At 43.5% G+C, this 14,763-nt stretch overlaps 1 protein-coding gene and 1 long non-coding RNA gene across 6 annotated transcripts in view; both read right to left on the minus strand.

The window, feature by feature from the left end:
- Positions 1–3,841: 3,841 nt before the first annotated feature.
- LOC147599356 (uncharacterized) lies at positions 3,842–7,853 on the minus strand. 3 transcript variants are annotated; one of them, XR_015259747.1, is made up of 2 exons: positions 5,941–7,853; positions 3,842–4,567 (listed from the first exon to the last, which is right to left on the minus strand). It is a non-coding gene; the product is annotated as an uncharacterized LOC147599356 (long non-coding RNA). The 3 variants fall into 3 exon arrangements; XR_015259746.1 differs by having other exon boundaries at positions 3,842–4,576; XR_015259745.1 differs by having other exon boundaries at positions 3,842–5,540.
- A 1,845-nt stretch (positions 7,854–9,698) lies between these two features.
- The window catches only part of ABCB7 (ATP binding cassette subfamily B member 7), a 36,781-nt gene continuing 31,716 nt past the window's right edge, over positions 9,699–14,763 (minus strand). For 2 of the 3 annotated variants that reach the window (XM_086756655.1, XM_086756656.1), the window contains exons 14-16: positions 14,615–14,718; positions 13,580–13,687; positions 9,699–10,824 (exon numbers count right to left, since the gene is read on the minus strand). In XM_086756655.1, the coding sequence (XP_086612781.1) occupies positions 10,606–10,824; positions 13,580–13,687; positions 14,615–14,718 (431 nt within the window). In that variant the 3' untranslated portion in view covers positions 9,699–10,605. Of the gene's footprint in view, positions 10,825–13,579; positions 13,688–14,614; positions 14,719–14,763 lie in introns of those variants that run through there. The other variant, XR_015259795.1, reaches the window with a different exon arrangement.

Here is a 14,763-nt window from a genome sequence, read left to right on the forward strand (position 1 = left end):
GAGTAACTTCTTTTTAATCTGTCTCAAGTGTTAAGAATGTGTCGCAGTCGTTTATAGAGAAGTTCCCCTGAATGACAACATGGGTCCTTGAGAAAGACTTTTGGCTCCCGCTTTGGAACACAACCACTCCATCTCCGTGAAATACCACTCACGCTTCACTCCAGTCAACAGGACTAAAACCCAGTGTGTTTAACAGACGTCACAAACAGCTTCCAGATTGTCACAGCGTTCCAGCATTTTCTAGTTGATGGTTATTACCGGATTCCAGTAAGTCACCATCAAGCAACGCAGCCTCTTACTCTGCTCATCGTGCTCCGACTGATGACGTGAGCTGTCAGACTGTAAACTCAAAGTTGTCAAATAGCTATAATTTGCAGATTTAGTAAAAGAGCTTAACATTCCTTTGAGCAAAGCCCTTAAGGGATGTACTCAGTGGAATTTAAGGCCTGTGAAAGTCTGCACAGTTTTCTGTTAGGACAGGATCTCCGTAGGACAGCTCAAATGTCAGTAAAGCAGCTTTGGTCTAGGTCAGAGGCTGCCATTAGACATGAGCTTATATTCCCACTGAATGGATTTCCACAGAGACTTTAATATCCGAGTCTAAAACCAGCCATTTGTAGGATTTGCCTTCCTAGACACCTATTAGAATCACTTGGACATTTATTTGCTAGAACTTGACAACTTTTGAGTAGACTAAACACCTAGAAAGTTTTAGGCCTTAAATGAAATAAAACCCAGAAAATAACCAACAGAAAACACCATTTCCAAGCTTCTGGAGCTGGTCATACATTGAGAAGTAGTTTTCTGTGTTTCCTTTTTGTTTCAGAAGCGTTATTTGCATTTGAGCTGCTGTCAGTTACCCCTCTGCTATTGACATTAGGTAGTCTTTCGAGTATTGCAGCCCACCTTCAGATGATTTTCCTCCTTCTATTCACTGTGATCTCTGTTTATATTTAGCACATATATAAACACCTGGGGCCTGATGGCGCGGCGTGATGGCTTTATCATACATGAATTAGGAGCGGAGAGTGTTACTCGCTTGTGAATTGCATACACGTGTCCTACGAGAAGATCTGAAGGGTTTTAAGCACACCGCTCTGGTGGATGCTGGACTCCAGGCATGCGTGACAGGCTGCTGTGCGAATAAATACTTTCCCAACTGCGGCTGGGAGCCGCAGCAGCCTGGAAGCATCCAGCTAAGCCTAACAGAATTACTGTAACTGGGGTACAAACTGACACGAAATGCGCAAAGGAAGTCTTAGTAATCTTTAAGCAACTTACAGCCACTATCTGGTACGAAACATTTAGTGACTTGAGAATCTAATGCCTGCTGGAAATTCCAGCCATCAAATGTGCTGGGAGCATGGCTCAGGCAACACCAACTGCTTTTAGAAGAACCCATCCTCATGTTCTGCACGCTGCTAGCGTGTACTGGAAACCTCTTGTTCAGTGACAGCTAAATCTTGCTGACGCTGAGATTCAGGAGGTAAAATTTCAGCTGTGGAGTTCCACGGTTGGTGCAGGAGAGTTCTACAGCCGGCGAAGGGAAGTTTCCGTGGGCAGCTGGAGATTTCTAATATCAAAAATTCCAGGACACTGGTAAGAAAGCATAAGGCTAACGGCGATTGAATTCAATCTCCTCCACGTATGACAGGGATGCAGCCCCCAAACACACATTTCAGACAGGCGCGCTCTCTGCAGCAGCGCTAAGCAGAAACACAGGCTTCTGGTAAACAGTAATTTCCAGTGGCCGTGACATTCAAAATCATTCTTTCCGCACCGCGAGAACTGTGTGACCGTGCCGCTCCCTGCAAAGCTCTCTGGCCATTTTGGAAGCGCTGCTACGTAACATGATCACACAAAGAGACGCTACTGAAAATTCAGATGCCTGTACAACCCGAGTAATACATAAGCCTTGGTGGACAAAAGGCAGCAGCGAGCAAGCTGCTCTTCTCAGCTTCCTCGTATTTCAGGCCGCTTGCCTGCCCAAACTGGGGAAAGCAGAAGCTGTGGCAGAGCTCTCCAAGCAGCCTTTCATAAAGCAAACCTCTCCCCAAGACAGCTGCTACACGAGAGCTCCAGAGGTGGCACGAGGGCCTTCACTGTGCAGCGTCCCATCCCACTGAGGCCACCAGACGAGCTCCTCTGAAAGCAGCCTCCTCCACAGCGCGCGAGGGGAGCGGCCCAGCCCAAAGACAGGAGCTGCCCACGTGTCCTCGAGTTTATAGACAGGAAATATTTTAGGGAGAATTACAGCCCAGGTACGGGGAGAGGGGAGGAAGATGAGGCAACACAGCAAAGTAAGGTAGTGTTTAAGGAGAAGTTTAAGGAGCGGCCATCAGCTTGTGTGCAAAGCTGCAAGGAAAACTCCTGCAAGCAGCCGCTGTTATGCGAGGCCGAGATTAGCATTCAGCGTGCAGTGCAGGGATTGAATTTAGAAAATCTTCCTTCCCCACTAACCCAAGCTCACCTCTCTGAACCTCTCTCCCTGATATTTGTATTTAAATACTGTAAAATACCATTTTTAAAAAAGTCACTGCGTTGTACAACTTAAGGTCATTAATTTATTTTTACCCTAGAAACGTAGGAGACGTCGTTTGCTCAGGCAAACGACATTTGCAGTGATATCCACTGTACGGTGCGCGCCCATCCCACGCCACCGTCACTCGATTCCTGCCACGCCCTCAGAGACAAACCTCAGGTGTTCCGTGATACCGTTTTTTCAGGTTACCAGTCTGTTCAAATTCCTCCCCGTCTCCACTTTAAACAGCTCTCAGACACATCAATGCACTTTATACATGCAAAAAAGGCTGGATTCAACCGTTCAAGAGTTGGAAGTCTAACAGAATTCTCTCTCTTGCTAATGCTGCAGGGATTTGTGATTCCTGCTGTGCAGCCTGGGGGGAGCTGGCCAAAGACCCCAGGCGTTCACCTGCTTCATCCCCCAGCTTCCCCAGGTGAGTGGTAGTGTATTACTACTTGGCATTTTAGTAGTTTTCCGTACCTTGCTAACATGTAGTAAGCTGTTCCTTCGAGCTTCCTTCCAGCAGAGGCTACAGGACTCTCGTAAGACTTGACCTGATGCGTATTTTTTTGGCGAGGTCGTGCAATCTCAGGTCCAAACACGCAAGCCCCATCACCAGCACAATCCTTACACAGGCTGCGAAAAACCAGTGTGAAGTTTGCACGGGGCAGGAGGAACAACTCCAGCCTAAAATCCTGCTGCCTTGTGTTCTTCCCCCTCCCTTGTATCCGGCCAAATATCCCAAATTACTTGAATCACACTAACAAGTGACAGTACCAACAAGCCATGTCACTCATGACCTTTTACAAATTCTGCAAACGCTATTTTTCCCAGAAAGCAGTCCCTGGTTTTAATTGTAAACAAACTCAATCTTTGAGCTGTGTTCTCCGAAAGCTGGGAAGTTTTCCAAATCCCTGAAGAAATAAAGATTTGTACACCCCTGTGTGAAAACGCATGAACGTGTATTTCCATTTTTTTAAAGCTGCATAGCCCATTTTGTAATTCATGTCTCAACTGTTCACTCCCAGTTACAGACTGGCCTTCACATTCCACTTTCTCTAACTAGTGTAAAATGGAAACTTTTCATCTTTTCAACCTCCACTTTTCTAAATATTTGTTGGTGTGCGCACAAGGCCAGGAAAAGCTGCAGGCAGCCCTTGCAGAGCACTTCACAGTGCATTCAAAGGACACCACACAAGCTGATCCACTGCGTTTCAGCCTGTTTCCTCCTCTCCATAACGGAGGGGAACAACTTCCCTCCTTCCCCCTCTCTCCTGCCCAGGGTAGGGTTGATAGCTTTACAAGGCACATTTTAAGTTGGTGTGACATAAATGCTTTACTTGACAATTTTACAAAGGGCTACGGAGCATTAAGAACTGGAAAGGAAATGGAGGGGAGCTGAGATGTCACATACAACTTGGTCCAGCTGACGCTTCTCATCTGGGAGAGCCTCCACGAAGCACTGAGGTGACCGCGGCCCTGACTACGCTGCAGCTGGAGGAAGCCTGCACGGCAGCTCTGTGAATCCATAGCTTTAACTGTGCGCACAAACCATACCCTACTTTCACAAGCGCCCAGTGACTCGGAAGAAAGTTAATCACGATGTGCTCTGACGAGACGTGCCTTCAGGTCTCCTCAGGAAGCTACTTTCAGCCTAGCACACAGCTTGCCAGTTCAGCAATACTTCACGTCAAGACGACCCGAACAGGGCTGCCCAAACGTCCGTCTACACGAGCGCTTTGTGACAGATGTCCCAGGTTTTTTAGGCTCCGCAGGACAACACACAGCGATACTTCCCCTCCTGTGCAGAGCAACACCCAGCAATGCTTTAGGCATTCGGCTGGCCCCGCACAGAAGAGCGTTTCTTGCTTTAGGTGCCACTGAAGGGCTCTGGCAGCGTCCCCGTGGGAGACGAGAGGGAGCTGGGGGCTGGAACAGCCTTTCTCTGCAGACCTTCCCCTCTAGGGCTGATCTCTCAAGGATTCTGTTGGTTTTCCAGGCTGTGTAAAGCTTGTGTCTTTTCCCTGAGTTCAGTCACAACATCTGCAGAAACTGATCAAAAGTCACATAACAGGAATTTCAGAGAGATTTTTCAGGGACTAACCATTTAAGGATTTTCTTAAAAAGAAACCAGATTTATCCACTGCAGTCGAGAAGCAGCTGAATTCCAGAACACCTGTTCTACAGGATGCTCAGATATCGACAATTCACCTCCCACACCGTTTCTTCAATGACATCACTGTTTCATTAATAAGACAACTGTACATCACGGCATTGCCACAGCACTTCAAACACTTCTTTAAAAATATAATTATCTTTTTAGAAAAACGCCCTGGCTCTTTCCAAGGACATACGACAAACTCTTCAGGATGCAGTTCAGAAAGCATGCAGTTGCCGTCACATCTCCCGTCCTGCTTCCACGCCAAAAATACAAATTTCCAGCAGACATCAGGACTAAAGGTAGGAGACTGTTTAGATGCTGAACTAACGAAAATAAACATAATTGGAGATTTTTCACCTGGAAGCAGCAGACAATCGACAGAATACTAAATTGTCACTTCCGCAACCATTGTTTGAACGGAGATGGGATGTTAAATGAGCACGGTAACCTCAAAACGATTCCTAATTTATGTGAAAATTATAAAATGCTGGATTTGTAATTACTGTTTTCCTCGATGCACACATGCAACTCAAATTAACACTAATAGGAGTTACACATACACATGAAAAAAACCCCCATACTCCCATTATAGCTTCTTACCCTCAAAAATTAACGACTTTTTGGAGTAAACATTTATGGAGCAGTCCCGCACAGTATCATTACCAGATGTAAAGACACAGCGAGTAAACCTTTAGAAACAACAGCTGGAAGTTCACCCCATCATACCTGAAAAGCCTCGGGCTGCTCCAGGGCCTCGCATTAATTCACTCCAGACGTGCAGCGCACGTTGCAAGACCACGCAGAGCTCCCTGACAGCTGCTGTGAGACACAGCGATGGCACCACCGGTGGCTATGCTAGCTCAGGTCAATATGGTGCAAGTGCATTAGAAGAACTCTCAAAATTAAGCGTAAATAACAAAAAAAAAACCCATTCCCTGCTTTCTCATTTGACAATGAGAAACTAGAGTTACAGCTGCACGAAAAAGAAATCCAGCCAGTAATTACACACAATGTCACGTCAAGGGCTCAAGCAAGTTCTTAAAGCAGATCTATTGTTCCCAAGTTAAGAGTCTACATCTATAAAAATACAGTATTTCAAAGTAAGAAAGTCAGGCTTTCAACAAGAATTTTCATTCTCATCAGCACGATGCATCTAACATGAGTGCTCTTCAACGTCTGTGCAGCTCCACACTGAAAATTAAGGGGCTGTAACAGCTGAGTGGGAACAGAGCTCAGGTGCACTCCGCGAACTTACCTTTCGGATCGATCAGCTGGAATTCCATTGCCTTGCGCCCCGCAATTTGTTATCGGCTTCCCTGTCATTACCAAGCACTGCAAACAATTACTTTTGCTCAGAAGGCCAATCCAAAGCTTCCCGTTCGGCGCGGAAGAGCCCATGGCTGTTATAACATCGCTGCCATTCATATTCCGTGCCAGCGACCGCTTCCTCTGGCAACTGCGGCAAAGCTGGAGGAGCCATTTGACAGGACACTCGTTTCTATTCACAAAGATAAATCCTTTATTTAGTAATAATTATCTATACACAGATGAACAACAGGAGTCAGGGTAAGAAGTCTTCCAGCAGAATGTTTACACCGTACAATTTAAACTTGCTTTTTTTTTTGTTTTCTTGAACATCTGTCATCTTACTGTACAACGCATCTTTTACATTTCCATTCGGAACAGAAACTTGAACCTAACTTCAAATCTCAGCGTTGAGAGATGTAGGGAACTCCTCATCCATACGACACAACTGCGGAGAGAAAATTTGGGATCATCTGCAAGCAGCACCTCAGGAATTTCCATTTGTAAAAAGCAGAACAAGCTCCTCACCAACGACTACTTGTTAGCTAACTCAAAGGTCAGAACAGCCAAAATGTTGTGTCTTGTGTCTTCATATCCCGTGCCCGCTAAACTTTCACATGGGAATTAAAATCAGTAGGTGGCTACACACTGCAAGCAGCAGCCCCCTTTTAACGTCCACTTTTCACAAACACATTTCCTTTAAAAACAAAGAACGAAAGGGGAAAAAAAATGAAAAGGCTTTTACCACTCTGAAACGGCAAAGATTTTATAATGGTTGTAGATTACTTGAATTTTGAGAAACAAGCAGCTGAAAGTCCAGAATGGGAAAAGCTGCTGTTTAGGAAAGTGATGCACCAGATTACAGAAGAGCAGAATTACCAAGATCCGCAGAGGCTGTGGAAGAGCTCCAAAATAAATCCCTTCCCGTAAGAAACGGTAAGGCTTTTTAAAGAGATGCCGCAGATCCGGTCTTAGACAGGGCGCTACCGTGAGTCCCTTCAAAGCCGTGACTCTCCCATTCAGCCTCTTAAACGTCTGCTTCAAATGGTGCCACTTTTGGAGTCACAGTGTATGAATAAAAATAAAACAACAAAACCAGTAAAGAGAATGCCAGTTTTCCTTTCTAGCAGACAAGAGAGTCACGGAGTACTGCTAGGGCCTCTCCCAGCTGCCTGCTGGCAAGCAGAACGCAACACCCAGCACGCTGTTCTTGCGGCTGTTGACAGAATTGCGTGAGGACCCTGCTCATTTACAACTCTCCAGCGAGGCAGTGACTTTTCCTGCTTTTACAGCAAGTTTTTTTCCCATTTAACTTAGGAAAGTAACGGGGGAAGAAAAACTTTTGCCTCTCATTTTTTTTTCCTGCTCCTTTGCTCCACTTCTCGTGTGTAGCTGCTCAATTTACAACAGGACAATATATTTTTGTAACATGTGTCTGAGAAGCAGACAGGGAGGCACAGACAGCATTCGTTCAAACAGAGCCACCAACAACTCCGGAATGTTCATCTAGCAGCTCCATGACACTGCAAGTTGTCATTCGCCTCCAGAAACTCACTGCAATTCTTCCAAACAAATATTCTGCTCTACGAGCGGCCTCCGTTTTTAGGAAATGCCTTTGTTACAAGTTACCTCCTGTCTTTCAGTGCGCTTAAATTTGGACAAAGCTGTGGCACAGCGATTGGCGTCAAAAATGACGGCAGAGATGGGCAACGGCCTTAGGGCTCTACGAAACCCTTCACAAGTTTACACACATGTTGATCATTTCTGGCATTTACCATCTGAAAACGGTTCTCCTTCCAAACCTGTAATGCCCAAGGCTCACAGCGCCTGCGAAGTCCATCTCCAGTGGTAAAATGCGTCAGCTTTGTGTGATCTCAGTGCATCAGAAAGCTTCCCTTCGCAAACACGGTCAAATTTGGCATTAAAATGGCTCTTGATTTCAGGCTGCTTTAAAGACACCACTAGCTTCTGTGCTCTCTGTAGACAGCTTCTAGGATGTCTAAGCCCTGCAATACGGAAAATTGTTCATTGAGAAAAAAACCACAACTCTTCCTCCATCTTTCAGACCAGTGACATTTCTAACGCTTGTGCCAAAGGAAAAAAAAAAAGTCAGGATTTAAATATTACTATTTACAGCCTTTGCACGTTGTCTGCTGCATGCAACAGCAGATAAGTTATTTAATTCCCCAAACGAGCTCCTGCGGGGTGGGGAGGGACTGGGGAGGGACGACACGTCCTTTGGGTTTTTATTCGCCCCAATTCAGGAGAGGGAGACACCTCATAAAAAGACTTTTTAATAAACCTTTGCTAACTGTTCCTGGCAGTTCAGAGATAACTGCACCTTTACAGTCAACCTCACTGCTGTCAGAAGCTAAAAAAGGAGACAATTAGTGAAAATAAAAGGAAGACTGTAAGCTAGAAGAATTCTGAACTGCTGCTACATTAATAAGGCTTCGCTTTGCTTCAGCACTCCAAGGATGAAAATAAAAGTCCTTGCATTCAATATACTTTAAAAATAATTTTTAACTGGAGATTGATGCCAGGTTGGTTTTTTCCACCCAACGTTTTAATAGGGAGAAAACGAGTGACTGCCAGAAAAGACAGCAAATGTTTTACTGCCTTTAAGTTACTGTTCCTATATCTAGTTGCAGGGGAGGGTGTAACACAAAAAAAAATAAACATTATTTGCAACTAAATTTCCAGAAGCACCAAATTCAGTGCTTCGCTAGTGCCCACACCGAGAAACCCTGCATCTGATTTACAAATGTAATTATATCGGTGTAATTATACTGGTACAATTCCCCAGGGAAAAAAAAGTTATTTTTCAACCTCCAAGAGAAAGATTTTCATTTTTAAATTCAACATGAAGAATTATACCAGAATAACTGGTGATAAATAGATAGGCTAAATCTCCCTGAAGAGATAAAGCCTAAAAATGCGATCCTGTTGTGGTGGGCTGACCCTGGCTGCATGCCTGGTGCCCACCCGGCCCCTCTACCACTCCTCCCTCAGCTGGGGAAAACACAACCAAAGGCCGTGGGTCGCGATGAGGGCAGGGAGACCACTCAGCAGTTACTGCCACAGCCAAAACAGACTCGACTCAGGGAAACTAACGGATTGCCAATCAAATCAGAGCAGGGTAATGAGAAATAAACCTAAATGTTAAAAACACCTTCCCCCAACCCCTCTCTTTTTCCTGGGCTCAACTTCATCCCGATTTCTCTGTCTCCTCCCGAGTGGCGCAGGGGATGGGGAATGGGGGCTGTGGTCAGTTCATCACACGTCATCTCTGCTGCTCCATCCTCCTCCTCTCTTCCCCTGCTCCAGCGCGGGGTCCCTCCCACAGCAGACACTCCTCTGTGAGCTTCTCCAGCGTGGGGTCCCTCCCACAGCAGACACTCCTCTGTGAGCTTCTCCAGCGCGGGTCCTTCCCAAGGGCTGCAGTCCAGTTGCAGGTCTGTCTTGGAGCCGACTGGATTGGCTCTGTCAGACACGGGGGAAGCTTCTGGCACCTTCTCACAGGAGCCCCCCTGCAGCCCCCCACTACCAACCCTTGCCACACAAACCCAAGACACCTGTAGTATCCTGCAAATCACAGACTCAGGTTTCTTGACACTGAAGAAGTTTTGATTATTGAAACGAGGAGATTATTATAGCAACGCTTTCGACATTAACCAGGTCATTTTCTCATACTTTAATGACATAATAGAAATTTATGGAAGTCTTTATTGAATCTTAATTGCTCCCTAAGACCATGACTGAAATAGAAGTGACTGCCTCCTGCTTTAACTACTACAGCGGGGGCTGAGGACACAGAATCCTGAACGCCGATTTTTTCATTTAAGAGAAACTTCTGACTGTGTAAATTGACATACAACCTTTTGTATGTTTTCTGTAAAGTCACACGATATTTTGTCAATTCCAGATTTCTGTCAAGTCTTAAAAATACTGTAAGTTTTCTTTTAGAATAATACCGACACATTTCCTGATAGTCCAGTACGGAAGGTGTTTTCAAAGGGTGAGACGGCTAATTCCAATATTTAGTTTGCTACTAGAAGCCTGCAAGATTTTGTTGAGGCTTTTCTTATTCTTTATAAGGAAGAACATTTAAAACCAGAATACTACTGAAGAATTTCAATTGCATCTTCCTCACTAGCAAATGAGTTAAAATTAGCCGAATTTCAATTAAAACATTACATATTTATCAAACATTAATGATGGGAAATAATGTAAATCAAGGACAAATCTGTTTACAATTTAATAATCCACCTCAAGCGACTACCAGGAGAATTTACCAGTGCCTAAAAATTGCCATAAGTTACACTCTTAGTTGAGAAGTTTAAAGTTTTTGAAAAAGCTCAGCTCTTGCAGATGCCATTGAATATCAGAGATTTCTAAAGATGTAAAAATAGAACATGCCATTGAAGATCAGCGATTTCTAAAGATGTAAAAATAGAACTCCTTTGGTTGAAATTACGTCCCTCTGAGAAACTGTAAAACCCCAAAACTGCAAAACCCAGGAAGTTTTTGAATGCTGACTTAAAAACAAGAGCTGCACTTCACTGTAATCTTGTGCATGTTTAACCTGTCACGGAAGATTAATCCAGGATCATACTCAGCATGAACAGTTTCCACAGCCTTTCACACTATTGAGAATTTCTTCTTCTAGTTTCTTCCTTTCCTCCTCCTTGGACATTCGATTGTTTCTCTCTTCCCAATTTAGACTGTCCTGATTATTGAGTACTTTGCTGCTCTGCGTGTGCCACATTTCATAATAGAGGTTGTTAGGACTTGCAAGGAGGTCGGCGTGTCTTCCACGTTCCACAACTTTACCCTGTAAGAGAAGGGGAGGAGGTCGGAAATCAAATACGAGCAGATCTTTAGGAATATAACAACATACGGGCCACGGTTTTACAGGACAGATTCCAGCAGTTACTAATGAGAAGGAGCTTGGCACGGCAATGAAAGCCTGAATACGTGGTGCACTGAATTGTGTGTTACACTGCAAGCTGAAAACAAGGAGCTGTCTTCTTCTCAAACTTACATGAAGGGGAATCATGCCTTTTGGCCACCTGGACAAAATTTAAAAGCCCAGCAAAACAGAAAGTTTTACTATCTAAACTGCAAGAGCTGTTCAAAGTAAACGTAGACCTCTGTATGAGGAGCCAGGTGTGAAAGCACTAGTGCAAAAGCCACATGAATGTACCAAAACAAAGGTGTATTTGTCTTGGCTTGGTCAGAAACACACACTGAGCAGCTAACAGAGAAAAGCAGACAGAGGGGTTTGTACCAGATACGTAAATCATATTTAAGAAACAATCAGTGTAAGTCGTGCGCTTAGGTGGGTGCTCAGTAACTCGTGTCACTGCAATTGCCGTCATGAAAACCCAGTGAGTGGTCCAGTTCGTCTGTGCTCTTCTCAAGAGCAAAGCTGGTTTTTTGGGCATCACTGTGGAAACGGGAAGGAAGAGCTGGAGAGGAGAACTCAAACACTGCAGACAGTGAAACGCCACCGCTCTTCCAAAACCAGACTCATCTTTTTTCTTCGAGATACACATTTACATTCACTGACTTCTAATTAAAATAATGTATTCATTCTCCAGCTAGTCTTTCTTTTGGGAAAAGACAGCGTTATACGGACAACTACATGGATTTTATATTAGTTCTAAATTCTGATCTACAATTAAATCTACCTCCTTGCGGCAACCGCTGATGAACATGCTGGGAAAAAAATTGGGTCTCGTCACTTCTATTACGAGTTGTGCTGGTGGAATCTGAGCCAATGTACAATTGACCAACACATCTGCAGAATTTATTTAAAAAATTTAATTTAGAGAGTTCATTGTAGTAGAGACTAGGCTTTGGAATTATGGCCTTTTTTTTGATAACTCTTGAACAATCATCAAAAACGTAACTCCTCTGCTCAGCCTCACAGCATTAAGATCAATACCATTAATACAAAGCTTGTTTACTCACTCAAGAATTACTCTGATTTTACCTAGGCCAAGGTGCTGAAATTGTGACGCTCTGTTTCCACGGCTAAGCAGAACCAGTCACAACCACCGCGCCTCATCTCCGCTACCGAGCCTTATTTATCTGGTTGCCGACACCTTGCTCGTCAACCGAGCTGGGACGACGAGAGGCAACTTTCTGCTGAGCACACGTCAGCGATGCCTCACGAAGCAGTCGGGCGCTAGAAGTGATGCACCACGCCGCCTTACTCACTCACCATCTCCATTACACCGACATCATTCATGAAAGTGAGCACCCTAGCTGTTTTACAGTTCTAGGTTGTGCTTTTATTTTTAATTTAGCAGTTACACTCTTAACACAAAACACACTCTTAGTAAGCTGTGAAAACTTGCATTGAAAACAAAAAGTCGCAGATTGCCTTATAACATGTTAAAAACCATTTGCAAGATGTTTTAACATGCAGTTACTTATGTAAGGATCCTTACAGGATACACCTTAGGAAGTGATTCTTCAGCAAAAGCTGAAAAAACAAGCAAAGTAAAACCAAACAAAAACTCCAGAGAGCAGTACGAGTAATTTATTCCACTGCTTCACTTTGAGAGTCATATGAAGCCGAGATTCATACAGCAAATGTCACCGTTTCGTAAGATTTTGTTCTAATTCCCCACGAAATCATTTAACGTACTGTAGGAATAACTTATTTTCTTTTAGAGATGCATATTTTAGTCACTAAATACACCTCCGATCACAAGCATATAAATAGCAATTGAAAAAAACGAATGCAGAGATCAATTTAACACCTCTTCCCAGCAGATTAGAGCACTGTATTCTCAGCATTATCAGTTAAAAGAGTAGCTTAAAAGAGCAATTATGAAGTTATAATAAGGACATTTGTTTATTTTAAATCTATAGCCAGGTATGGGTAACGGAGAAGGAAACGTACTTAGGACAGACTGAATATGGGGTAAGAGCTGAATAGCGATGCTAGTAAATCAAATGTTGAAACTTTTTTTTCTTGTAAGAGAAAGCATACAAAAAGGGAATAATCACACTTTTCTGCAGGTACAATAGAGAAAGGCGTTCAGATTTATAACACCATTAGATTGAACAATCCTACAACAGTTTTATCTGGGTGGAAACAGAACATGCTGTCCTCTCTTTCCATTGAAAGAAAAAAAGACAATGAATGTATGTGAAAAACAGACACTCACTGAGTAATGAGAATGAAGCATAGGGGGAACGCATTAGGAAACCCAATCTGACAGAAGCATGTAATAAATTAGATTAAAAACATGCAACATTAAGCGAGCCCCAGAACATTAAGTGAAATTTATCATAATCCATATAAAGAACATGTAATTAAATGAACTATGAACATGAAGTAAAAATGCAACACACAAGAGGGTCACGCATGCAAGTTTCTGCGACTGGTAAACTGTTTGTTCCAAAGAATATGAATATAAATATACGGAAAGCCAAGCTTGGGCTAGAATTTTCGAACATGGTTCATGTCCAAAGACAGACCTTTCAGTAGCTCGGTGCCAATATAATATTTTAAAATGGACCCACAAACTCTGTGAAACAAACGCTGACATGAGGTGAAAATGACGCCTCACCTGATCCAGCACGATGATTTCATCGGCGTCAACCACTGTTGACAACCGGTGAGCAATGAAAACGGACGTTCGGTGTTTCACTATGTCCCTCATGGCACTGAGAATATTCTGCAAGATTAAAATAGAAACAAGCTCTTACACACAGCAAAACAGAAGAGAGAAGGAATCCAAGCAGCGTTCTGTAGAACTGCGTGTGTTATGAACATTTCTGGTGCAGCGGGGAAGCTGCACTGTATTTGAATGTGGTACTATGTATATGAACAGTTTGTACTCTGGTTTCTTTGTATCTGGAAAATGAAAGTAATTTAGTGATTACAGGTCAATAAACTCACTCAGTAATTTGGGTAAGTGAGCACAAACATAGCTCTAGCTGTAGTTTTTGATGACATTAGTTTGTGAAATGACTGCTGGTGCCGAGTTTTGTGCTTAAGCGAAGGTGTGGCTATGAAGCCCGACGCAGTTCCTGGGGTAGTTTCAGGACACCCGTGTCCCAGCTCTCTGGTGTTTCACAGCCCCTCTTGTGAAACAAACACAAATGAACCCCAGCACTGCCGGTTACACCTACCTGATTTGCATCTCAGAATGATGCTGCACAACAAACAAGAGGTTTTCTGTTCTACATTATGTCACAATTATTTATAAGACACTTTTAATGAATGCTAGATGTCATCTAAACACCTTTTAAAATGGATTGGAAAGCTTCACACCTCATGGCCACAGGAGGTATTTGCAACAGTTTCAAGAGGTGAACAGTTTAATGGTGACTGGGACCTCAGGAGTGTAAAACTGAAACAAACCCAGAGACAGAACTGATATTCTTCGCTTGTCTGCAGGCAGACAGACTCGGGATCCGCTCTGGCCTCTAGGAAAAGGGCTTAGCCATAGGATCTCTTAATAATAATAGCAGGGAAACACGCAGTAGCAATCTGGCAAAAAGAACAGAATTCTTTCTGAGAGGAAAAGAACAAGGAAAAAGCATCAGAATCAGACATCATTACACCACTTCAGTTTTATATTTTTTAAATCTCAATTTACCTCTTCTGTAATTGAATCTAAAGATGACGTGGCTTCATCATAGAGAAAAATAAGTGGCTCCTTTAACATTGCTCTAGCAATTGCAACTCTTTGCTTTTCACCTCCTGAACGTGGGACCGGGGGGAGAGGAAAAACAAAAAAAGAGATGA

Source organism: Chlamydotis macqueenii, chromosome 11, assembly GCF_036417535.1.
Source record: "Chlamydotis macqueenii isolate bChlMac1 chromosome 11, bChlMac1.mat, whole genome shotgun sequence".
Lineage (NCBI taxonomy): Eukaryota > Metazoa > Chordata > Aves > Otidiformes > Otididae > Chlamydotis > Chlamydotis macqueenii.